Source organism: Myotis nattereri, assembly GCF_964212035.1.
Source record: "Myotis nattereri genome assembly, chromosome: 14".
Classification (NCBI taxonomy): Eukaryota; Metazoa; Chordata; class Mammalia; order Chiroptera; family Vespertilionidae; genus Myotis; species Myotis nattereri.
Genome location: NC_138089.1, coordinates 51,916,702 through 51,941,629, shown reverse-complemented (window position 1 = coordinate 51,941,629; position 24,928 = coordinate 51,916,702). Strand labels below are relative to the sequence as shown.

The following is a 24,928-nucleotide window of genomic DNA, read 5'->3' as shown; positions in this document are numbered from 1 at the left end:
GAAGCAAAGTGTCAAGGAAGTGAGCAATTTCCAGGATATTTAGAAATACTCTGGCTTGAGGTTGCTCCTATGAAATAATTTGACCCCCAAAATCAGACGGTCTCAGAGCTGAATGTTTCCTTTGATGCCATTTTACAAGTGGGGTCTCCAAGCCCAAAGGGGGCAGGTGGCCTACTCAGATCTGCCCTGGAAGGGCTACACAGAATCAGGCTCCTTGCCAGGTTGGGAAGCGGGGTGTCACTTCAGTTGAAACCATCCTCGGGTGGGGGCTGGCTTTAGCTCAGATGTTCTTTCGAGTCAAGCCTTCGCTTACCATCCACTCTTGCTTGCAAGGGTTCTTTGAGACCCGTGGGCACCCTCTATAAACTAACCCATGAGAATGCACCAAGTGCTACTACCTGCTCCGACTGGCTGGATCATCCCACAGATAGATTCCTGAACAGAAGAGGACGGACACAAGGAGCACCTCCCACCTGACTACCTGACCGCATTTATAGGGAGCTCAAGAGCAGGTCCAATGAGCCTATGATGTCACCAGATAGGAGAGGTAACTTTGGGGATGGGGGCAGGAAAGTGATAGACAGGGCAAAAGCGGCCCTTCAGGGAGCTGGTAACATGGCATTTTTCTTTCTTTCTTTTTTTAAATCGATTTCAGAGAGGAAGAAAGAGGGAGCAAGAGATAGAAACATCAAAGATGAGAGAGAATTATTGACCAGCTGCCTCCTGCATGCCCACTAGTGGGGATTGAGCCCACAACCCAAGCAGATACCCTGACCAGGAATTGAGCCATGACCTCCTGGTTCATAGATCAACGCTCAACCACTGAGCCATGCTAGCTGGGTGACATAGGGTTTTTCTTGACTCGGGTGGTGATTGAATGAAGGTTCATTTTGTGATGACTCCCCTAGCCCTGCAAATCTTAACCCGCTTTCTGCATGTATGTTACACTCCAGTAAAAAGTTTGTTTTAAAAGGCACCAGCATGGAGGCATGCATATGACTGCAGCTCTCTGGGTAGTCTCCTCAGCAGCCCCCAACATACTGTTCTTGCTTGGGAGGTGTCAGAAATGCTCTGGGGGGCCCCCCTGCAACCCGCAGAAAAAAGTTTTTCTGGAAAAACAACCTCCCTCAAACACCAGCCCTTCTCAGTGGCTGAAGAGAGAAGGGAGGAGAGAGGAGGATGAGTATTTGTAAATGGACAAAAGTTTTGGTGCCCAAGCCGACAGTAGGACCCAGGAGCTGTTCTCTCCTGGCCACACCCCACCACCGCGCCTTAGAAAAGGAAGGGACTGTGGTGTCCCTGCTGGGAAGGCAGTGCCCAGAAGGAATGTTCTGCCCCAGAATGTCCTGCCAATGTCCTGCCAATGTTCCCACACTTGCACCAAGCCCTGTCACCTGAGGGCCCCAGCACATACATGGCTGCCCATCAGAATTAGCTGTGGTCGATGAAGCAGGGACATCAAAGGAGCCACAGGAGGGATAAGGAAACAAATGAAAAATCGAGTTCTCAGCCAGTGCTGATACCTAAGCTGTGCTATTTGTCTCATGTCACATCCCCACCCTGCCCACCCCAGCCAGGCAGGGCAAGAGCCCGCCACCCTGGGGCAGAGAGGCCAATTCTCCACACCCTGGGGTCTGCGGAGTGAGCTCAGACTGGAGTTCATGCCCTGTGGGCCCAGCCCCTGAGGCCGCTTCCTCCCTGACCCGCCTCCAGCTCTCTCGAGCCTCTGCCAACTCCCGGAGGAGCAAGACTTCTTCCTTTCTTTTTGTTGATTAAATTCTGGATCGGGTCAGACCTTAGTCCAGGGTCCAGCTGGGAACAAGGGGTCTGAAGCTGGCATCAGGAAGTTCAGGGTGCAGCCTGGCTGAACCAGAGCAAGTGGCCTAAAGGTGGTGTGAGGTCTGCTGGCTGTGCTCTGCTGTGCTCTGGGCCCAGAACAGCCCTGAGGGCAATACTGCCCCCTGAGAGGGAAGCAGAGCTCCCTGCTAGGGAGTAACAGTGGGCAGGAACGGGGCTTCTGGGACAAAGAAGCAAATTGTGGCGCAGGATGCCCACCCCCAGGTCCCGTGACAGCTGCAGGTGGCAATGGCGAACCGTGTGCTTGCTTAATGTCAATCCTGGGGATGCTGAGATCACAGGCCGAGGTTGGCAGAGTATGGGGCCTCCTCTAAAGGAAGAGTTGCAGGAGGTGCCTGTCACCTAAAAGGCCCTCCAGACACATGCTCGCTCCCCTGGGCCCAGCCCTCACTCTGCACAGCCCTCTCCTGCTGACTAGCTCCTCTACTTCCTACAGGTATTGGCCATCACACAAATAGTCGCTACCTTTTGCTATGCGTAGAAACCAACGACCAGTTAGGACCACTGTCACTGGGGCTAAGGCCTCCAATGGAGTTGAGGTGTGTGCTGTGGCCCCTTTGGTCAAATGTGTGAGGTGGGCTCCAGTCCATGTGCTGGGCTCACATCTCCCTGAACCAAAAGCAGTTGGGTTTTTATAGTGCAGACAGGGAAGCTGAGCAAGGAAGTCACTTCATTGGCTGTAGCTGCAGCAGTTGCCTTATTTAGGAAAGACCAGTGGGCTGTTTGTGATTGGTGGCTCATGAGTTTCATTTTCTCAGTTCCACACATGAACTCTGGCTTCGCTTGGCTTGACTAGGTTACCAAGGCATTAGAGCCCCTCTGCTACTTGCCTCTTTAATTACCTCAACAGAAGCAAGACTGAAAAAAAATACATACAGTTTGATTTAATATAAAGACAAAATTAAAATGTAGGTCTGAGTTGCATACACAGGTGGTAGTTATTACAGCAGTTAGCAGAGTGGTTACTTCTAGAGAAGAGAGAAACTGATAGGAAGGGACACTTGGGAGGGGGGCTTCTAGAATAATGACAATATTCTATTTTTTAATTTGGTGGTATTTGATTTATAATTATTCATTATGTGAGTATATGTGTTTTATCCACTATTCTGTCTGTATGTTGCATGAAACATTTTTGAAAAAAGAAAGTCAGGTCTTAAAAACCAGAATAGACATGGGATGCAGAGGTAGCCCCATGCATTTGGGGACAGACCTGTGAGGCAAACAGATACAGACAAATGCAAAGGGAAAGTCATTCCAGCCATGAGAGCAACCTACCTTATCCTTCACTGGTCAAGCAAGGACTGTCCTTCACTGTCAAGCAAGGCACCAGGAAACATCAGTAACATAAAGAAAAAAAATTAACAGAACTACCACCTAAAGAGAAAGCAGAGCTGTAGGATAAAGAAGAAAATTATTTTTAACACTGTAATTAGTATCTTCAGAGAGATTTAAGAGTAAGTTTCATTCAAAGACTATTTGGTTAAAAGGTTAATATTGAATTGATCAGCATCACAAATGTAGAACCAGGATTAAGTTCAGCTTAAAAATCTCATTATTGCCCTAACCAGTTTGGCTCAGTGGATAGAGCGTCGGCCTGCGGACTGAAGGGTCCCAGGTTCGATTCCGGTCAGGGGCATGTGCCTTGGTTGTGGGCACGTCCCCAGTGGGGAGCATGCAGGAGGCAGCTGGTCGATGTTTCTCTCTCATTGATGTTTCTGGCTCTCTATCCCTCTCCCTTCCTCTCTGTGGAAAATCAATAAAATATATTTTTTTAAAAAATCTCATTATTCTGATTATACTTTAAAAGAGATTTTTTATAACTTCATAAAAAGCCGTTTAATATTTGAAATTGTTGCATTAATAAATATATCATATTGATTTCCTTTGTAAGTATTCATGTATTTACCTGACTCAAAAAACCTTCCAATTACTTATGCAAGTCCCTATTTACCGAAGGTTGATAAATTTAACCGATTAAACTTATAAATAACACGTATGCTAAATATTCCAATATTGTTTATAAACAATAAATGTTCAGTTTAAGATGACAAATCTAAATAAATTCTTCAATCATAACTTTTAAAATGAATCCACTAAAAAAAAAAACACCACAAAGACTCAAAGGTTGAGCTGCCCGAACCTGAGCAACCTTGGCCTCTCACCTTCCTCCTTGAACATGAGCTTTAGCGCCCACTCCAGCTTCTCCAGCACCCAACTCCCAGGCCTGGGCTCCCTGCAGTCACACAGCCACCGGCCCAGCCCCGATGGCCAGCAGCGTGGCCAATATATCCACAGGCGCCAGGGACTCGGGCTCCAGGATCTCCGTGTCCCACTTCAGAGCGGCTGGGATTCCCAGGGCTTGGCTGTGGGGGTGGCCCAGGGTCTAGCAGGCATAAGGGGCATCCAGAGCAAGAATGAGACTGGGTGCTCTAACCGGTTTGGCTCAGTGGATAGTGCATCGCCCTGCGGACTCAAGGGTCCCAGGTTCAATTCCAGTCAAGGGCATGTACCTTGGTTGTGGGCACATCCCCAGTAGGAGGTGTGCAGGAGGCAGCTGATCGATGTTTCTCTCTCATCGATGTTTCTAACTCTCTAACCCTTCCCCTTCCTCTCTGTAAAAAATCAATAAAATATATTAAAAATAAAAATAATAGAAAAAAGAATGAGACTAGGGAAGGCCTGAATGACGACCTGGCCTCCTGCCTGGAGAGGGTGAGGAGCCTGGGGCCGGTGACCAGAGACTGGAGAGTAAAATCCAGAACACCTGGAGGAGATGAGACCCTGAATCAGAGACATTCATAGTTGTGATGGCAAACAGGTTTGATGTCATGTGTGAACTCAACCGATTGGCAGTGGCTGCAGAGTACTGAGTTGAGAAGTGTTTCCGTAAGTTGTTTGCATTGAAGGCCTCACATGTTCACCGCCTCGGTGAATTCACATGTGTGATGTTTGAACACTTTAAAGAATGTAACAACATCCACAAAACCTAACTAAAGAGGGTCTCAAATGAAGGCAGGAGGAAACTGTTATACGAGAGATGGTGTGAATCTCCCCAGCCCTGAGTTCCGAGTTTGGCCCAGGTTCTGACAGAAGCAGAATGCTGGCAGGTTGCCATTTCTGCCTTGGCATCTGTACCGTCACCATGAGGTGATGTTCACATGTGTGGTGTTTGAACACTTCTAAAGAATGTAACAACATCCACAAAACCTAACTAAAGGGATCCCAAATGAGGGCAGGAGGAAACTGTTATAAAAGGGGGACGGGAGGAATGCACCTGCAGCTGAACCCACCCATCCTTCATGGAAAGTATGCGTTAGGCATGGCTATTCCATTTGCCTTTGACATCTCACATTTGGGTGAAGCCCAGTTTTGAAATGTAGTGTCCTCAGAGTGTACTGGCTGGGAGTGTTCACCCATGCGTCAAATCTCTGGAATGTTAGAGAAAACGATGCCAGGCAAGCTAGGACACAGCAATCTGAAATGTGTCCATGTGTTTGGCCCCAAAGGCAGTTGAGAGAAAGGCTGGTCCTGAAATGTATTTTCTAGAGTGTTGACAATGTGGACAGTAAAACCAACGTGGAGTACTGAATAAAGGGACACATGACCCAAATGTTCAACAATGGAGAAAGGGGTTAAATGATGGCATACACATAGGATAAAGTATTACGCAGCAATTAAAAAGTTTAAAGGAAATTTTGATGGCCAACAATATAATAGACATATAAATGTAGGCATGTACGCGCACGCACACACACACACTTCTTCCATATAGCTATTCATTCTCATTAGAAAAAAATACTCCAGTATTAAATGCACCAAAGTAACACTGGTAATAGTTTTAAATCTTTTAAAAATTTTTATTGAATTTATTGGAGTGACATTGGTTAATAAAATTACATAGGTGTACAATTCTATAACACAGTGGGTAATATTTTGGTGGGGGATTCTGGAGGATTGTTTTTTAAATATATATCCTCCAAATCAACTACAATGAGCCCAAATTTCTTCCTCTTTCTCTAAAAATCAATTAAAAGTATTTTTTTTAAAATGTCCCAGACAGATCTGAGACCCCAGCACTGAACACAATGTAAGGCTTTGTCCTTTTTGCCGGAAAAGTAACAGGAGAGAGTATCACCACTATTCTTAGTCATGCCTGCACTGAGGAAAATGAGCAACTCCTGTTCACTCCTGCCCCCCTCGGTGTCTAAAATCCAGTTTGTGCACTTTCTCAGGTGTGGGCTGTGGGAAGACCCCTGGTCACCCACCCGCTCAAGCCCCCCACTCTTCATCACAATACGATACACAGCAAGGCTAAGGTCCAGACTGTCTGGAAACTGAGATTCCACCCTGAGGCAGAGGTTAGATAACACCTAGAAACTGAACACTGTATTTGCTAGAATATAAAGTGTGTGAAACCCTCTGAACAGTTCCATCTCGTGGTGTCCACAAATGTCTCTCTCACTAAGTTTAAACGAAATCAGAGGATGGCCTAGTCCAGGAAGAGAAAGCGTCTCCAGGTTGGCAGATCTCTAGCGCATACCATCCGTGGCCATGCTAATTGTGAACATAAAAAAACTTTCCAAATACTCATCTTGACAAATAGTTCATTATATTCACCCAGATAGAAAATAAGTTCTTAACTATTTTGAAGTAGATTTCAACATAGAAAAAAAAAAGCATAATCAGAACATTTTATATAGTAAATAAACTTTATTTATCTGGTTTTCCGAGATGACATTGCCAAGTCACAGATTTGCATACAATAGTTATGTGTTGACTATTTACAATTTACAGTAGTATTTTTTCCTCTGAAAAATATAAGTACAAAAGCTAAGTAAACAATGAGGTACTGCAGTTTGGATTTCTCATATGTCATAACTTAAAGAACTAGTCTTTAGTAAATATTCAACAAATCAATCTGGATAAAATAGTAAATTAAATGCTCTAATTTATCAGAAAAACCCCCACTAAGTTTCACCTCAAAATGTATTGCACAAGTCTTTTTTTAAAAATCACTCTAAAAATAAATAGAAAAGGCAAGCAGTTCTTTTAAAAGAGAGACAAAAAGAATGGAAGAAAGGAACATTGAGTCCATAAATCAGGTTTAGTTATTTTAAAAATTTTAAACAACATAAAACTCCTCCCAGGAGAAAAAAGAAGAAAGAAAAAACTACCACCATTTCCCACTGATACGACCTATTTGAAAGGCTAACCGTGGGCCAATGTCAGATTTTTCAGGAAGAGCCCTGAACAACAGCTTTTCTCAAAGAGAACAATGTGCAGCCTTCCAACCTTGCCCAACACGATTCTCCTCATTTCTTCAAGATGAAGACCGAAGCCATGACTGGAAAAGGAAAAGAGGATAAAGAAAAACACACCTTTAAAGCCAGCCCTTTGGGAGATTAGTTGTTTTAAGTTAAAATTAAATTATCTTCTATGGCCTGGGATTGAAGTAGAAATTTTCTAAGAACTAAGTCGTACAGAAATCTTCTAAAAATCAATGACCTTGGAATGATCTGACCTGGAGTCAGCAATCCTGACGAAGAGTGTTTGTAAGTGACACTGAAGCTCTTGCCCTTCACCACATATTGAATGCTACCAGGTCATAGATAGAGAAAGCCGAGTCACCATGCTGACTCAGCAGTCTCTCTGGGATGCAGCAATTCAGACTGCATTACAGAGGAGAGAGTTCCTCCTTTGCCCTAATGTGTGGTTTTCCTACATACTGCAGTTCTCAGGGGTGGCATGCACGGCAGCAAAGGACAAACAGCATTTTGGTGTAAAAGCTATGCCTCACCTGAAATTAACAAACTTAACTTTAAAAATGTAAAATGTTATGAGAAATAATGCCAAACCTTCCTAGTAAGTTGCCTTAAAATGCTAAAATCTCATAGATCAAATATGAGGTTTAAAAAAAGCCATAAAAATAAATTACCGAGCCCTAACCGGTTTGGCTCAGTGGATAGAGCATTGGCCTGAGGACTGAAGGGTCCCAGGTTCGATTCCGGTCAAGGGCATATGCCTTGGTTGCGGGCACATCCCCAGTGAGAGGTGTGCAGGAGGCAGCTGATCGATGTTTCTCTCTCATGGATGTTTCTAACTCTCTCTCCCTCCCCCTTCCTCTGTGTAAAAAAATCAATATATAAAAAAATAAACAAAATAAATAAATTACCGAATAAGATTAAGTAAATGAGACAGACTTTCATATATATTTAGTGGAAAGAGAAAGTTTTAAAGTCTTCTCAATCTATAAATGAACAATATAATCCACTACTTATGATGTACTTAAAACAGCATCATATTCTTTATAAAACTAGCTCAATGATCATGTTGGCCCTAGAAATTTAGACAAGATAAGAAAAAAAACCTTCTGACTTATATGCATGCATATAAGCATAACCAATGGACACAAGACACTGGAGTGGGGCGGGGGGGAGATAAGGGCATATGCAGGGGATAGGGGAGGCCAGGGGAAGGTCAATGGAGAAAAAAGGAGACATATGTACTACTATTTATAATACTTTAAACAAGAAAATAAATTTTTTTAAAAAAAACCCTTCTGTTATACTTAAATTCCCATGTCAGTTATTATTTCAAAATCTCAGCTTGAGCTGTTGCAGGAAGAAATTCATGCATGACCCAAAAATGAATGTCAGTATCATGAAAGACAAAATGGCTGGGAGGAGTTCTCTAATTTAAAGGAGAGACTAGAAAAACATGAAAATAAACGGCAATATGCAATTTCTGAATGGATCCTGGAATTTAAAAAATTATGAAAGATATTCTTTCAGAAACTGGAAAAATATAAGTATTACTATATACTAGATAACAGTACTATGTTAATATTAAATTTCCTGAGAGTGATTATTGTATTATGAGTATGTAAGAAAAGCCCTTGTTCTTAAAGATATTTGTTAAAATGTGTAGTTTATGTTTGCAAGCAACTGTCAAATGTTACAGAGGGAAACTACACATGGAGAGAAAGAGCGAGAATGAGAGCAAGTGAAAAAATTTGGCAAAATGTTAATAATTGGTGAATACAGGTGAGGGTATATGTGTTTATTGTACCATTTTGCAAATCAAACTAAAAGTTGAGATAGTCAATCAATTAATCAATCAGTAGAAATGCTACACAGTAATCATTTCCAGTGATTAATGACAGTACTTAAATGCAATAATGTAATAAGCATGATGCGATATTTATATTGTTTAAAAAGAAAAATTTGCCCTAGCAGGTTTGGCTCAGTGGGTAGAGTGTTGGCATGTGGACTAAGAGCCCAGGGTTTGATTTGATTCTGATCAAGGGCACATGCCGGGGATGAGGGCTCAATCCCCAGTGGGGGGCGTGCAGGAGGCAGCCAATCAATTATTCTCTCTCATCATTGATATTTCTATCTCTCTCCCTTTCCATTCCTCTCTGAAATATATATGAAAATTTAAGACTTACTGAGTTTGATACGGGTTTTACATGACCAAGATAATTCTAGGTAATCACTAAAGCAAGTTACTTGATATATATTAAAATCAAAATGAGCTTCAAATGTAGGCAAAAAGAATTTTTAAAGCTAAACAGTTTTTTTAAATGCTGTATATTCACATTTTAAACCTTGATACTGTTAGCTGAATACTAGCCAAATTAACAATCATAGGCTTTAATTGTAATTAATTTATTAATTATGATCAGGTTATTTGTGATTTGTGAAAACTCTAGCAAAGTTTGAGGTAAAAATGTTCTCTAAATTTTTAGGGGGTGCTAAATCAAGCTAATTGCATGAATAATATGTGGAGGTAATTGAAAGGGTTATTTAAATAGTGAAGACAGTTAATTGCTTTGAAATATTTTAGATGCCTCCACTTCACTATAATAACATGAAATCTATATAATAAAAGCCTAAGCGACCATTACAGTGGAAAGACCAGAACAACGGGTCACTATGATGCACACTGACCACCAGATGTGCACCAGATGCTCAACACAGGAGCTGCCCCCTAGTGGTCAGTGCGTTCCCACAGGGGGTGCACCACTCAGCCAGTAACCGGGCTTACGGCTAGCCAGAGCAGCAGCGGTGACGGGAGCCTCTCCTGCCTCCGTGGCAGCACTAAGGAGCAGCAAGCTGAGTGATAAGGAGCAGCAAGCAGGTGGGCAGTAAGGAGCAAGGGGTCCCGGACTGTGAGAGGGCACAGGCCGGGCTGAGGGAGCCACCCTCCCACTGTACAAATTTCATGCACCGGGCCTCTAGCTAGAAATAGCCATCTTCAATTAAAGCAGGCTGCCTAAGGGTCGCTACAGGACAAATGTGTTATTTTGTTGATCCCAGGAAGTAATAAAACTGCATTTATTTTTAAATCAACTTCACTAATTTTCATTATTTCAGACTAGCCTTGACTCTAAGTAAGCTTTACAATATTTTAATTTCTGGATTTCTGAAATATATCACTTCATTTTTACCTAGAAAATGATTTTTCATTTCTTTCTTACAATCTTTATTGACTTCAAAGAACATTCTTGGGAATTAAAAAAACTAAAAGGAATATAGAATGCATAAGTACTTTTTTGGATTCTTTAACAAAATTTCAAAAGAGCAATTCTGAAACTTTCAAGTAATATTTAAAGAACTAAAACTCACTAAAATTATATAATCTTACTGATAGAAGTGATTGTTAATCTATTAAACAGAATTAATGGAAAACACCTATATTAACCCATAGCAAAATCATATATTCATTAAACAAAAAAGCAAAAGAATTCCAGAGAAATGGTTAGTATCATGCAACACAGAAGACACAAGACATTATTCTTCACTCACCACATGCTAACTAAGCACAGACTGATGGTTTACTCAGAAGATACCACTGCGAGGTGAAGTATACTACAAAGCCAGGGAGAAAAAAAAGCTTATTGGGTTAGTTTTAAGACTTAATATAACACATGGGTTATACGTGTATATGAGCTTTAAATGATTAAACAGATTCTACTTAAATGTTTCTTAAATCTCCTCAAATCAAGGAAGTATAGGCAAAGTATAAGGAATCTGTAATACCTCCCTCCTATAACATTATGTAGCTGAGATTTTTACTTGTAACTTTAATTTTAAAATTTAAACATAATTAAAAATGTACTTCCCACTTACTCAGTGGATATAGTGTCGGTCTGTGGACTAAAGGGTCCCGGGTTCGATTCTGGTAAAGGGCACATGCCCAGGTTGCGGGCTCGATCCCTAGTGGGGGGCATGCAGGAGGCAGCTGATCAATGATTCTCTCTCATCAATGATGCTTCTCTCTTTCTCTCCCTCTCCCTTCCTCTCTGAAATCAATAAAAATATATATTTTTTTTTAAACACATAAAAGGGACCCAATTTCAAACATAGTTTTAATGCAGCAACTTTCTGCAGTAAATTCTATGTCCTGTTTTAAAATGGTCATAATCCAAGATTATTAACTAGCTTCCTGATTTGCTTTAAAACAGCATCAGGAAAAAACAGGTGTTGTTTATAAAATCTGAGTCTATTCTTGGATAATGTGACCAACCTTAGAAGTACCACTTTACTTATTTATTTATATTTAATGTGAAGTTAGTAAAAAGCAGCAAAATCAAAAGGAAAAACTAGAAAATAATATTTGCAACACACACAACACAATAAGGTTAATATCCTATTGGAAAACTTGCAAAATATATGTATATAGATGCTCCCCTGGGTCTATGCTCGTAAGTATTGAAAAACTGGACACCAGCTAAGTGTCCATGAATAGGAAACTAGTGAATTAAATTGTAGGACATCCGCCCTGAGCAGTTTGGCTCGGTGGATAGAGCATCAGCCTGTGGACTGAAGGGTCCCAGATTTGATTCCGGTCAAGGGCATGTACCTTGGTTGCAGGCATGTCCCCAGTAAGGGATGTGCAGAAGGCAGCTGATTGATGTTTCTCTCTCATCAATGTTTCTAACTCTCTATCCCTCTCTCTTCCTCTCTGTAAAAAAATCAATAAAATATATTTAAAAAATAAATAAAGTGTAGGACATCCATCTATATATATAAAAGCCTAAGTGACCTTTAGGCTTGACTGGTCGACTAGTCACTATGACATGCACTGACCACCAAGGGGCAGATGCTCAATGCAGAAGCTGCCCCCTGGTGGTCAGTGCACTCCCACAGCCAACCTTCCACGGCCCCTCCCTCCCCCTGGCTGGCCAGCTCTTCATCCCCCCGCATCCCCCCCACCCCCCGAATAGGCCTGGATCACCAGCCAGGCCAAGGAACCCCACTCATGCATAAATTCGTGCACAGGGCCTCTAGTATAATCATAAAATCAGCCATTAAAAAGAATGAGGTAAAACTATTTGTAATGAGGTGGCATAATATAAAAATAGAGTAAGTGAAAAAAGCAAGCTGCTGCCTACTCTCATTTTTATGAAATAATTAAGTGATGAAGGAGTAATTATTAACATATTAATAAAGCTTAGAAAATCTGGGACAGTCACCACACTATAAACAACGATGGTCTTGGCATGGTGAAACAGCTAGGAGGCTGAAGATCATGATTTCCCCTTCTGTGTAATGCTTCTGAATTGTTTACAATGTGTTTTGACAATGATAACTTATTACATAATTCTTTTAAAAATCAAGAGTCAAAACTACTTTTAAGATTATAAATAAATATTTTACACATGCAGTATCTTTCACTATGCATCAATTTTATGGGTTAGAACCAGAACAAATTGCTGACCACTACAAAAAGGGAGATTTGGGATCAAGATAAACAAGAACTTTTCTAAGACACACACCTGTCTAGACAAGATGGAATGCTTTGGGAGATAATTACTTATTGGTTTAGTCCTTCCTTCTGGAGATACTCAAATATAGGCTAACCCATCACTAAGGAGAAGATCTTTTCGTGCTTCAGTGAGGAGAGAATAAAAGAGAAGAGTAGTAATGAGATCATGAAACAGGGCAAAAAGAAGTTAGGCACGGAGAATTTTGCATAACTTATGAAGTGTGTGTTAGTTCCGATTTAATCACAGCTGACTTCACACAAGGATTTCTAATAATTTCGTTATCTACATTTCCCTTGTAGGACATGTCACAAGCTCAAAAATGCTTAAATTCACGCAGTCAGTTTGGTTCAGTAGTTGAGTGTTGACCTATGAACCATGAGATCATGGTTCAATTCCCAGTTTCGGGCTCGATCCTCAGTATGGAGTGTGCAGGAGGCAGCCGATTGATGATTCTCTCTAATCACTGATATTTTTTTCTCCCTCTCACTCTCCCTTCCTCTCTCTGAAATCAATAAAAACATATTTTTAAATTCTTTCACTTAGAATTACTGTATATTTGAAAATCAACTAAAATAGAATAAATAACTGCAATCTGTAAAACATCATTATATAATTAATAGTTATACCAGAAAAATGCCTTTTCTATCCTTCCCATAAATAGCCCTAATTCTGGAAATTCAATATAGCATATATGGGCATCAACCTCATATATGTTATTAAATAAGACAGTTCTTTCCTTGAAAACACCCATTCACATATCTGTCCTAAATTAAACTTTCTTATTGTGGATTCACTCTCATTTTTCAGGCTATAGTATAATAAAAAAAAATTATTTCTTTTACCAACTCAAAGTCCTTGTAAATAAGACAGAATAGAATGTAAGTAGATAAAACAAAGTCATCTTCTATTAGTAACCTACTTTTAAAGCTTACCATTGGTCGAGCATCTTCTCTTTCCAAAATTTTCTGAGTCTGATCATCAGGAAACTTCAGTACAGTGGTTATAACTTTTGCCATGGTCTACAAGAAAAGCAAGAGATGATCACTAATAGATGTTAGAGCAGAAGTCTTGGCCCGTTCTGACACGTTCTGCTGGTGAGATTCTTAAGTGCTCTCAATGGAAGCCACGACCAAAGAAGTATGATGTGAAGGTATCAATCAAGGAAATAACAGCCAACACTAGAACTTCAATTTGAAAGGACTCCTCACAATGTCTGGCTGACATTATTTTAAGAAGATGCAATTACAATAGCACGAAGCTATATAAAGTTCTAATGCTCTTGGCCCTTTGTCTTATTAACATATAACTTTATTACTCATTCATTTTATGAGGCTTTTTATTTGTAGAAATCTATCTAGTAAGTGATGTATTGTCAATACATATGCTCTAAATAATCAGAATTAGATACTCCCAAGTTCAGCTTTAACTAAATCACATCATATATCTCATAAACATGGGCTACTGCATGAACATGAACATGCTTAGTAGGTATTTTAAAACATGCAGCACATCAACCTAATAGAAATACAAATTACATTTTAAATAAACACAAGATGTTTTGTTTGGTAGAAAACATGACGAATCAAACAGTACACATGGTGGCTTGCAAAACAAGATAATAAATTGTGCAGATCTAAATAAATATACCGTAAGTCAGACTGTCACCCATAAGCTCGTGGAAAATTCTCCTCAAAGGTTGAAATTCCCTATTTTGTATCAAGATGAGATGTTTTGAGGGAGACAGAGAGGAAAGAAGATACCACTTATGAAATAAGTAGGACAACAAGTTTAGACCTTACATACAGATTCAGGTGCTAGGGCTCTCCTGAGGATTCCTACAGAGAAGGGGAGGATCACCCAGAGAACTGACTCTAACATTCCTTGTTCACTGCTACACAGACTAAGTGTGTGTGTGGGGAGACGGGGGGCAGACAGGGGGAGGCTGGGGGTGGAGGAGATAGACTAGATTTCACTGAGGAAAAGATGACGTAATGGAATTAACCAAAAATTTTGGAAACTCACATCATTACAAAAAAAGTATAATTATTTCCAGGAAGGAAAGAAACTAACATTTTAAAACTTCCTATTATGTGCTAAAGCCTAGGCAAGGCACTTTACATATTTCTAATACTTATTTCAACTAGGAGATCAACTAATAACACAAACCCCAACACAGCAACATTTTAGTTTCAGCCTCCTTCTTTCTTTTTATTTTGCCTCTGCCATTTTGATGATTAAAAAATATATATATACCACTTCAAACAACTTAGTTCTTGGAGAATTCCAAAGGCATTTTACAAAATTCCTCATCCTTTAAATTATATTGGTAAACTGCAGTCTAGAAACGAAGCATAAATGTGGCAGGAAATGGCAAGAGAAATATTAAGTAGTAACTATTTTAATATTCTCTTTATTAACACTCTGAAGCAATTTTAAATGTTTTCTGGTATATTAACTATGAAGGCTATTTTTAAGAAATAATAAAAATTTTAAATTCAGGAATTACAGTTACAAGAATTTCTTTAATTTCAATAGCTTATGAAGTTCAAAGTACCCAAAAGTCCATTTATATTCATTATGAAACCACATATACAAGGATACACAAGGTCTGTCAAAAAAATAAAAAAGCTTTCGCTAGTGTGTCTTCATATTTCTAAGTATTGGGAAATGGGAAATCCACCTCTAAATTTGTAAGCAATTTCCTCAGAGTTTGCAGCTGATCACCCAATAAAGGCTTCCAGCTCTTCCCTTCAAGCCAGAAAACACTCCTGGAGAAGCCCACCTCCCTGCCATACCTTGGGAAAGAAGCCCAACCACCTACTCTCTGCACAGTATCCTCAGGCCCCGGGAGTAAAGTTCAAATGAGCACCTGGTTTGGAAGTGGACTCTAGCCAGGTTTGCTTTAGGGAGAGACTCCAATAAAAGTTACAATGAGAAGCAATTTCTATTGAAAAGGAGAACAGGTTGAATTTTAGTGTCAACAGTAGCGCAAAGGATCAAACCCAAGAAAAAGAAAGTGTAACAACAGAAGAAAGAGGGAGCATACTTAACTTCATACTATAAGAAAGTGTGTCTTGCATGTGGTCTTAAAAATATCACCTGCCTCATGAAATCAGAGACACTGTGTGCAAAGGCAGATGAAGAAACAAGTGGGGTGACAGACAGATCCTGCTAGACAAGAAACAACTGCAGATGAAAATCAAATTGCAGAGGCCACTGCAATAAACCAGAGGATTCTCTGGTCTCCATAATCTGGTCTCCATTTCAAATTATTTATTAATGTGTAAAAATTGGAAAAATCAGCCAAAAAGATGTCTAAAACAACTTTGATCTTGTCAACCCCTACTCACAAAAATTTCCAGGGCTACCCCCCAATACCTCCAGGTAAAATCTGAAAGCAATCCAGGCCCTCCACACTGGGCAGCCTTAAGCAGATCACTGCCACCTCACAGATCCAGTGTTTTAGTTGGACCAGACTACATGTTTGCCAAAACCCACCCTCAATTTCCTGCCTTGGACATCCTGTCTAGGTTTTCCCTCCTCTCTGAGCTCATCTATCAAAATCTAAGCCACCGTTTAAAGCCCAGTAGGCACACCTGCTTCTCCATGACATTTTCCTTGGCCTTCGCACACTGTGCGTATCTCATTCTGCATTACATTATGCTTCACTGAGAACAGCTCCCCTTTCCTAGGACTGATGGTCCCTGACTTATAATGATTTGACCTAAATTTTTCAACTTTATGATGGTGCAAAAGCAACATGCATAATTACATCAACACTTTATTATAAAATAGACTTTGTGTTAGATGATTTTGCCCAACTGTAAGCTAATGTAAATGCTCTGAGCACGTTGCTATGATATTCAGTAGGTTAGGTGTCTTAAATACATTTTAGACATGATATTTTTGACTTGTGACAGTTTATCAGGAAGTAACCATAAGTCAAGGAGCATCTGTATATGGTAACCTCCTTAAAGTTAGGGATGTCGTCAATTTCACCTCCCTATCCATCCTGGCGATAAACAAAGGGCTACAGGTAGTAAGTGCTGAATAAATATGCAGTAAATTAAGTCAAAAATCTACTACTAATTTTCAATATTTACCTCTAAAATGTGAATGCAGAATGATAGACTACTCAGCACTTTTAGTGACTAGAAAAATGCCCTGTATGATGAAGATGAAGAGTAGAGAGAGTACTCCTCGACAAGGATTCCCAGTCAGGTACTAGATGGGGCAGGCCATCCCTTTCAGCTGTCTCCCAAGTCACAATCTACAACTACCTGCAAAGCCCTGAAAACACAAGCTTAGACATGGCTGAACTGGCCCTGCCCCAGAATATGCCTTATGTCTGTGCTGGGTCTTTCTTCAGGATTTAAACGCTGTAGAGATTTCATCCCACATATATTCGCAACCTCTAAAAGAAACAGGCTGGGGCTGTCAGTCTCTTCATTGCACAGGCCAAGAAAAGGTTAAACAGTTTATTTAGCCACAACACTGGGATCATAATTTTAAATTCACAAATGAACTAAAGTTGCTAAAGTTCTGAGAAGCTTTTTGTAAAAAAAAAAACATGCCTTTCCCCTTTCCCTGCAATAATAACAAGACAACATAAACTGTCTACCTCACCTCAAACACAGGCTACTATCCAATAAAGACGTAATAAGAGAAAGTTATATTTCATTAGCTTTGTTTTAATAAGGAGAAAATTGGTTTTGGCTACCCTTTGAATTAAAAAAAAAAAAAAGTCTTAGGAAACAAAGACACTGAATCACTATGAATTAATATATACCTCCAGTGATACATTTCAGACTCACACTAGTTATTATTTTAATTTGAAACTATTTGATACAATGAAATGAGATTTCTATAGGTATCAAGGACTCAGAGGACTTCCAGCTCTGTAACTCCTAGTATTTAGCTGAATCTACAATCCATAAATTCATAATATTCTTTTAAGAGTTTTTCTTATGCCCTTACATTTCAGGTTTTTAAATATATTTCAAATCAATCCCTAAACTGGCTTAGCAACCTATGACTCAATAAACCCCACGGACCTATAAATTAAAATACTGATTGCTTCTAAGAATAGCAAACTCACTGTTCCATTCTCGGCCAAGGTATATAGACAATGTAAAAGTTCATGTAAGTAAAAACTTGAAACAATATAGAAAAATAAATTGCGTTAAATGGAAAATTTTGTTTGAGAAAAGACTCATAAATTTTCCTAAATGCATTCAATTCAATTCAAGATATATTTACCAAAAGTCCAATATAAGGTTATTTTAAATGCATTATAGAGGAAATAAATATGCTCAAAGACCCTACACTAAATTTAACATTCTAAAAAACAAATTAGTCAAGCATTATTACTCATATGATGTGGTAATTTTTAAATGATCAATATTCCTTATATGAAGGAATGATTTTTTTTTAGTGATTAATGTAAAATATTTGTAAATATCCCTAAGCAGTCATTCTTAATTATGATCATTTCCAATACTTCCACACTATCCTTAAGTCACCCTGAAAAAGAAATCTGTTATTCTAACTTTAAGATCCTAAGTCAAAAATAAAAATAGCCACATGCTTCACAAAGTATTAAGTTAATGAAATCTTAATTTTTAGTATTTAACATCATCCAACAGTATTTTTTAAATTAATATCTTATAAATGTAAGAAATATAAGCAAAATCTGCCAATTAACTTCTGTAAATTAAGAGCAATAACACAAGGTACCTGTCACCCACTATTAGCATGAATGGTCTGTTAATAGTAAACATATGGAATTAATATGTATATTAAAAATGTATTTCCTTTTAAATTAAACCACATGCCAAATATGATTTATACCTTAGTCTCTCGACCCATCATATACTCAAAAAGCACTTTTCGCAAATACTCAAACTCAGTAGGTTCTCCAAAGAGTGAGACATCAGTACGGTACAAATTGCCACCTGTCAAATAAAAAACAGGTCAAATTATAAAGACAAAACCAGATAAACTTACAAAACAGACAAACTAAAAAAAAACACAAAAAAACCCCCCCACACACAATTGAACAAAGAGATACACATTCTTGTATTAATTATATTGTATTGCATGGTACTGTATTGTGTATACATGAAGCATTTCAATTGGTATTCTTCCCTTGTAAGATAAAACAAAAATTATTATAGCAACCTTATTTCTCGCATTTTTCCTCTTCCATCTCCTCCTTTTCTTTCTTTTGGTATGAAAATTTTAAAAGACTATGTAAAAAATTTTTTAAACCTGAAGTATTATGTGTTGGCTTCAGATATTCTACAATGACGATTAAAATTTAAACAATCACTTTTATTTTATTAAGAGTTTAGTATCTAAGAATAGTATTCTAGTTTTCCTAGTATTCCAAACCAAAAAGCACTAAGTTTAAATCAATTTTCAAAACTGTTTTGAAACACAGGATAAATAAAATAACTTGAGAATGCATGCAACATTAATGCCATTATAATGATTTTCAAATATTTTGATTCAACATCTTAAAAAGACTGCCATAAAAAGTTATAGTTCATTTGTTAAGCTCTATTTCAATCTAAAAGTAAAGAATAGATATAGTTCAGATATATGAAATCATACTATGACAAACTTTAATCTGATAAATTCATAATTATGCATTATATAAAGTCTATACTTGCATCAACTTCCAGTAGTATGATACACTAGATAGTCTGAAAGGCACTCTGCCACAAGGAACATCTAAATGCTGTATGAAAACATTCTAAGGTCATAGGAAATCCCTACAGGGATAGAGGAACACAGGAAAATAAAACCACAGAATTAATGGGAAGGCAGATGGGAATGTGAGGATGCCTGGACAGTAAAAGCCCATGTTAAGAACTTTATCAAGAAGCCAAAGACTAGGGAAAATGTCCTTATGCTATAATATAGTAACAGTCATGCCCTTGAGAAAGAACAAAGAGATAGATTACAGAGCAGCACAAGGCGCCTCAGAGGTACGGCAATGTTCCAGATTGCAGCTTCCTAGGTGTTAACTAGTCTTCCTACTTAATATTTACATCACATGGATGTGTATGTTTGGAATACTTCATTTTTTAAATTAAATTTATTGGGGTGACATTGATTAATAGGATCATATAGGATTCAAGTGTACATTTCTATGACACAAGATCTGTATATTGCACTGTGTGCCAACCACCCAAAGTCAAAACATCTTCCATCACTATATATTAGGCCCCTCCCCTCCCCACCACCCCTTCATTTTTAAAAAGTATATATTTTTAGAAGACCCAATTCACTCAAACCACACTTTACCTAAGAACTAAATAATAATACACTATTTTCTCTTCAAAAAATAATGTGTTTCATCCTTCTAGATCAGTGATTTTCAACCTTTTTCATCTCATGGCATACATAAACTAATTCCTAAAATTTTGCAGCATAGAATTTTTGCCCATCTGACCAAAAAAAAAAAAAAGAGTATAATTTTGATTCATTCACACTGGACAGCTATTGTCGTGTTGGCTGTTGTCATTTTTTTAATCGATAGACTAAGGGAAAAGAGGTAAGTGCTCCTGACAAAATAGTCAGGTACTGCATGTTTTAAAAATTCTTGCAGCACATAGGCTGAAAACTGCTGCTCTAGATCAACAAAATGTAAGAGTTTACAATGTTTTTCACTTTTCAGAAAAGAACTGATTTTATTGTTTTAAACATCAAATTGCTTATTTATAGCTATTTTCCTGGAGAAGCAATTAATACTTTTCCTGCACGGTGGGTGCTCATTTTGCTCTTACTCTTCAAAGACCCAGCATGGTGAACAGATGAATGTGCATATTCAACCAGACACCTGGGTTGTTGAGAGGATTAAATGAGTTGACACACAAAACCTATCTTATAACAGTGCTTGGCACTTAGTGTTATACCTATATGTGTTGGTTATTAAACAAACTATGTATGATCATCTTATAACTTAAACTGAGAAAAAAATTATGTATGAAATCCTTAAGTTGAAACTACCAAAGAGAAGCTGTCCTGTTTCTCTGCACTGCTGAGCATTGACTTAGCTGTAGCAACTAATCTTTGTAGCAGGAGTCTTCTCTGCAATGAGCCATAGGAAACTTCCAAACTGGTTTTCCCTTGTTTTTAAAAAAGCATTTTAGAAAGAATCCAAAGCAAGTCATTATTTAATTTAATTAAAAATTGTGTTGTATCTCCTTAAATCCTGATTTAAAATTTAGTAATTATATCTTTATTGTAACAGTAAAAAACAGAAGCATGTAAAATATATAACTGTGTATGCCTGCATGTAGTGGATTATGTAAATGTTTGCACATGTCCAGAAGCGTCTGAAAAAATATACATCAATTGTCAACTAGGTCCATTTGGAGAATGGAGAATAAAGTAGGAACTTGCAGTTTTACTTATACAGTACTACACTGAATTTGAATTTTTAAACAAGTATGCATTAATTTTGTTTTAGACTGTGCTATTCTTTCCTTAAAACCAGCTGTTATTGGTGAATCACAAAAGTAAATATATTCGTTGTAAAAAATTAGATTGGCAAAGACAAAAATAAAAATCATCCATAAATATACCAACAACATGGTAACATCGTATTAGAGAGATCATTCTAACCTTTGTAAGGTGTCCCCACAGTTGTTGCATATACGTTCTTTTCATATTTCTTCAAACGGTCTTCTAAATTGTGAATCTAAAAATAACAAATATTTTAATCACATCATAAAATTCACATGGAAACCATATGTAAATAAATAAATAAATAAATAAATAAATAAGACTGCTGTAGCCACTAGATTTTTTTAAATCCCAAAAACAGAATATAGAGAGATAAAATACAAATGGTTTCTTAGATGACACCAAAAGCACAGACAAATATATATATATTGGACTTGAACAAAAGTAAAACTTTTGTGCCTCAAAGAACCTTATCAAGAAAGGGAAAAGACATTCTACAGAATGGGAGAAAATACTTGCAAATCATGTATCTGATAAGGGACTTGTATCCAGAATATATAAAGAACACTTAAAACTCAACAACAAAAACAAATAACCCAACTAAAAAATGAGCTAAGGACTTGAATACATTTTGCTCTAAAGAAGATACACAGCAGATGATAAGATACTCAACACTATTAGAAAAATGCCAATTTTTTTGTTGTTGTTGTTAAGCTTCACCTGAAGATAATTTTTCCATTGATTTTTAGAGAGGGAGGGAGAGGGACAGAGAGAAGAAGAGAGAGAAACACCGATATGAGAGAGAGACATCGATTCGCTGCCTCCTGCAGGGGCCCTGGTGGGGGCTCAGGGATGCAACCTGCAACCCTTCAGTGCATGGGCTGACATTCTAACCAGTCACACCAGCCTGGGCAGGAAAATGCCAATTAAAACCATAATGAGATACCACTTCATACTAGGAGGGCTATAATAAAAAAACTGGTTGTGAGAATGTGGAGAAATTAGAGTCCTTATACTTTACTGGTGGGAAAGTAAAATAGTTTGGTGGTTCCTCAAAAAGTTAAACCATATGATCTAGCAATTCCACTCCTGAGAATATACCCCAAAGAATTGGGAACAGGTGTTCAAATAAAAATTGTACACAATGTTCCTAGTAGCAATATTCACAACAGCCAAAAGGTAAAACCACCCAAATATCCATCAACTGATGAATGGATAAAGAAATGTGGTATATTTACACAATAGAACATTACTCAGCCATAAAAAGGAATGTAGTACTGATACATGCTACAACATGGATGAATCTTAAAAACATCATGCTAACTGAAAGAAGCCCGATAAAAAAGACCATGTATTATATGATTTTATTTATAGTAAATAGTCAGAACAGGCAAACCCATAGACCCAGAAAGCAGACTAGAGGTTGCCGGAGGCTGAGGGAGAAGGTACTGAAGAGTGACGGCTAAATGGATAAGGGGCTTCTTTTTGGGGTGATGAAATGAATGGTGTTGTGAATGAACTAAATGTCAATGAATTGTGTGCTTTTAAAAATGGTTCAAGTGGCCCTGGTCAGTTTTTCTCGGTGGTTAGAGCGTCAGCCCTTGGACCGAAGGGTTGTGGATTCAATTCCCGGTCAAGGGTACATATCTCCATCAGTTCCCCACCCCTTGTTGGGGCAAATGCGGGAGGCAACCAATCGATGTGTCTCTCTCACATTGATGTTTGTCTCTCCCCAACCCTGCCATTCTCCCATCTCTCTCTCCCCATCCTCCTTCCTTTCCACTCTCTAGAAGTCTATAGAAAAAATATCCTCGGGTCAGGACTTAAAAAAAAATGGTTCAAATGGTCAATTCTGTTATATGTATTTTATCACTATAAAAATAACTAATACAAAAACTGTTATGTTAGGACAGTTTGAAGATGTGAGGATGGTAAAGAAGAGACATTTAAAGCAATAAACTTGAGAATAGATGAGAAAAGTTACAGCACTAAGAACTAGAAGAAAATAAAGTAAAACTGGAACTGAGTCCTCAAATAGTGTTGTTTCATTCAACTTCTTGTTATAGCATTGATGAGGGGAAAAATTCAATTCCCAGCGGGGCCCACTGTCTGTGTGGAGTTTACATATTCTCTCCATGTCTGTGTGGGTTTTCTACGGGTACTTAGGTTTCCTCCCACATCCCAAAGATGTGCACAGCAGGAATGTCTACATTGTCCCAGTCTGAGTGAGGATGGGTGTGGGTGTGGGTGTGTCCTGTGATGGAAGGGCATGCTGTCCAGGTTGGTTCCCACATTGGACAGGCTCCAGCCACTCACGACCGTGAACTGGAATAAGAGGGTTGGAAAAGGATTTTATTTGTTTTTATTAATCTACCTTAAATATATGTATAGCTCACATTTATTTCAATTTTCATTATTTGAAGTATTTTGGGTCTTTAGAAGTTTGGTAATATTTTTGTGATCAGAAATATGCCACAGCAACTTAACTCTGATTAAATCAGCCTATGGTAAAACTGGTTTCACTAAATGTCGTTTTACTTAAAGTTGCACGAGAACCCATTGAAAATGTTAAGTGATGACTTACTGTACCTATCCTTATAAATTTAAAAATGTATATTATGAAAATTTTCAAACATATTCAATACAGAAAGCATAGTACAATTAATGCCCATATATCTATCCATCACCTAGTTCCAATAATTATCAAGATTTTTATATGTTTGATTTTTAAGAAAAATGGAATATCCTTAGAGATTTAGCCTTCAAACTTAGCCTGCTGACCTGACTCACTATTCCTCCAGTTTGGAAAAAGACCACTAAAGATCATGCACCACAGATACACATATAGTGGTGTTTCTATGTTCTGTGCAACCTTCTAGGTGTACACTCATGGTCCTATTTAACTCAAATTACTGGATAACATGTGGACAAATCATAGTAAGTCAAGATAATCTAGCTACTAGAAAAAAAGTAATGAAGATTGATGTTAGTATGTTTTCCCTCTGATAAAAGCAAAAATAACTTTTTCAGAACTTAAGTTATTACAAATTAAACAAACACAAATTTGTATCCGAAATGTTAAGCATTAGAAATAAGATGCAAATGTTCTTGTTTAAGTATATATAATCATGAATTTAGAGAAATATCCTCTATAAATGTAAAACAAAATTGCAAAGCCAACTATTAAATCAGTTCTTTTTTAATTAGTTAAAAGAGATCCAAGTACATGCTAACATAAATTAAGGAAGGTAGTTCAAATAAAAGGCACCAATTAGACCTGTACCTGTTCTCTGAACTCCTGCTCTTTCAACTTTGAGTCACTGATCAGACTAGTCTTCTGTGCTAGTTGTGTCTGAAAGAACAAAAAATCATATATGAAATGTGTATGGGTTTCATCACTGTCTAGACACTTTTTGTACTGCTTGGGAATTTTAAAAAATTAAAAATAGTCTCTTCATGTTTTCACTTAAAACACAGAATGCTCCTGAAAATGCACTACCTTTTGTGAAATTCAATGAAGATTTAGTCTTACCTGTAGCTCCAATATTGTTGCCTGAAAATAGAAAAGAAAAAAAATGAATGTATACAATGACATTTTTTAAGAAACAATAAAATAGAGTAATATGAAATTACAAGGAAAAAATAATTCAGTCTTATAGGCTTAAGAGAGTGGTCAGATTTTAATGAGATGACCTTATATATTTACTTTTAAACCTGGTCTATTTTGCTATACAAATTATTATATTGTGAATATACACAAACATTGGTAAACACAAGAAAAAAACTGAAAGGCCACTCACAGAACTTCTAACAATGATTACTACT

General features: G+C 38.0%; 1 protein-coding gene across 2 annotated transcripts in view; it reads right to left on the bottom strand.

Annotated features, from left to right (window-relative positions):
- Positions 1–6,547: 6,547 nt before the first annotated feature.
- The window catches only part of GOLGA4 (golgin A4), an 81,789-nt gene continuing 63,408 nt past the window's right edge, over positions 6,548–24,928 (bottom strand). For both annotated transcript variants that reach the window (XM_081106481.1, XM_081106480.1), the window contains 6 exons: positions 24,636–24,656; positions 24,387–24,455; positions 21,263–21,338; positions 18,479–18,582; positions 13,561–13,647; positions 6,548–7,201 (listed from right to left, as the gene is read on the bottom strand). In XM_081106481.1, the coding sequence (XP_080962607.1) occupies positions 7,178–7,201; positions 13,561–13,647; positions 18,479–18,582; positions 21,263–21,338; positions 24,387–24,455; positions 24,636–24,656 (381 nt within the window). In that variant the 3' untranslated portion in view covers positions 6,548–7,177. The remainder of the gene's footprint in view (positions 7,202–13,560; positions 13,648–18,478; positions 18,583–21,262; positions 21,339–24,386; positions 24,456–24,635; positions 24,657–24,928) is intronic.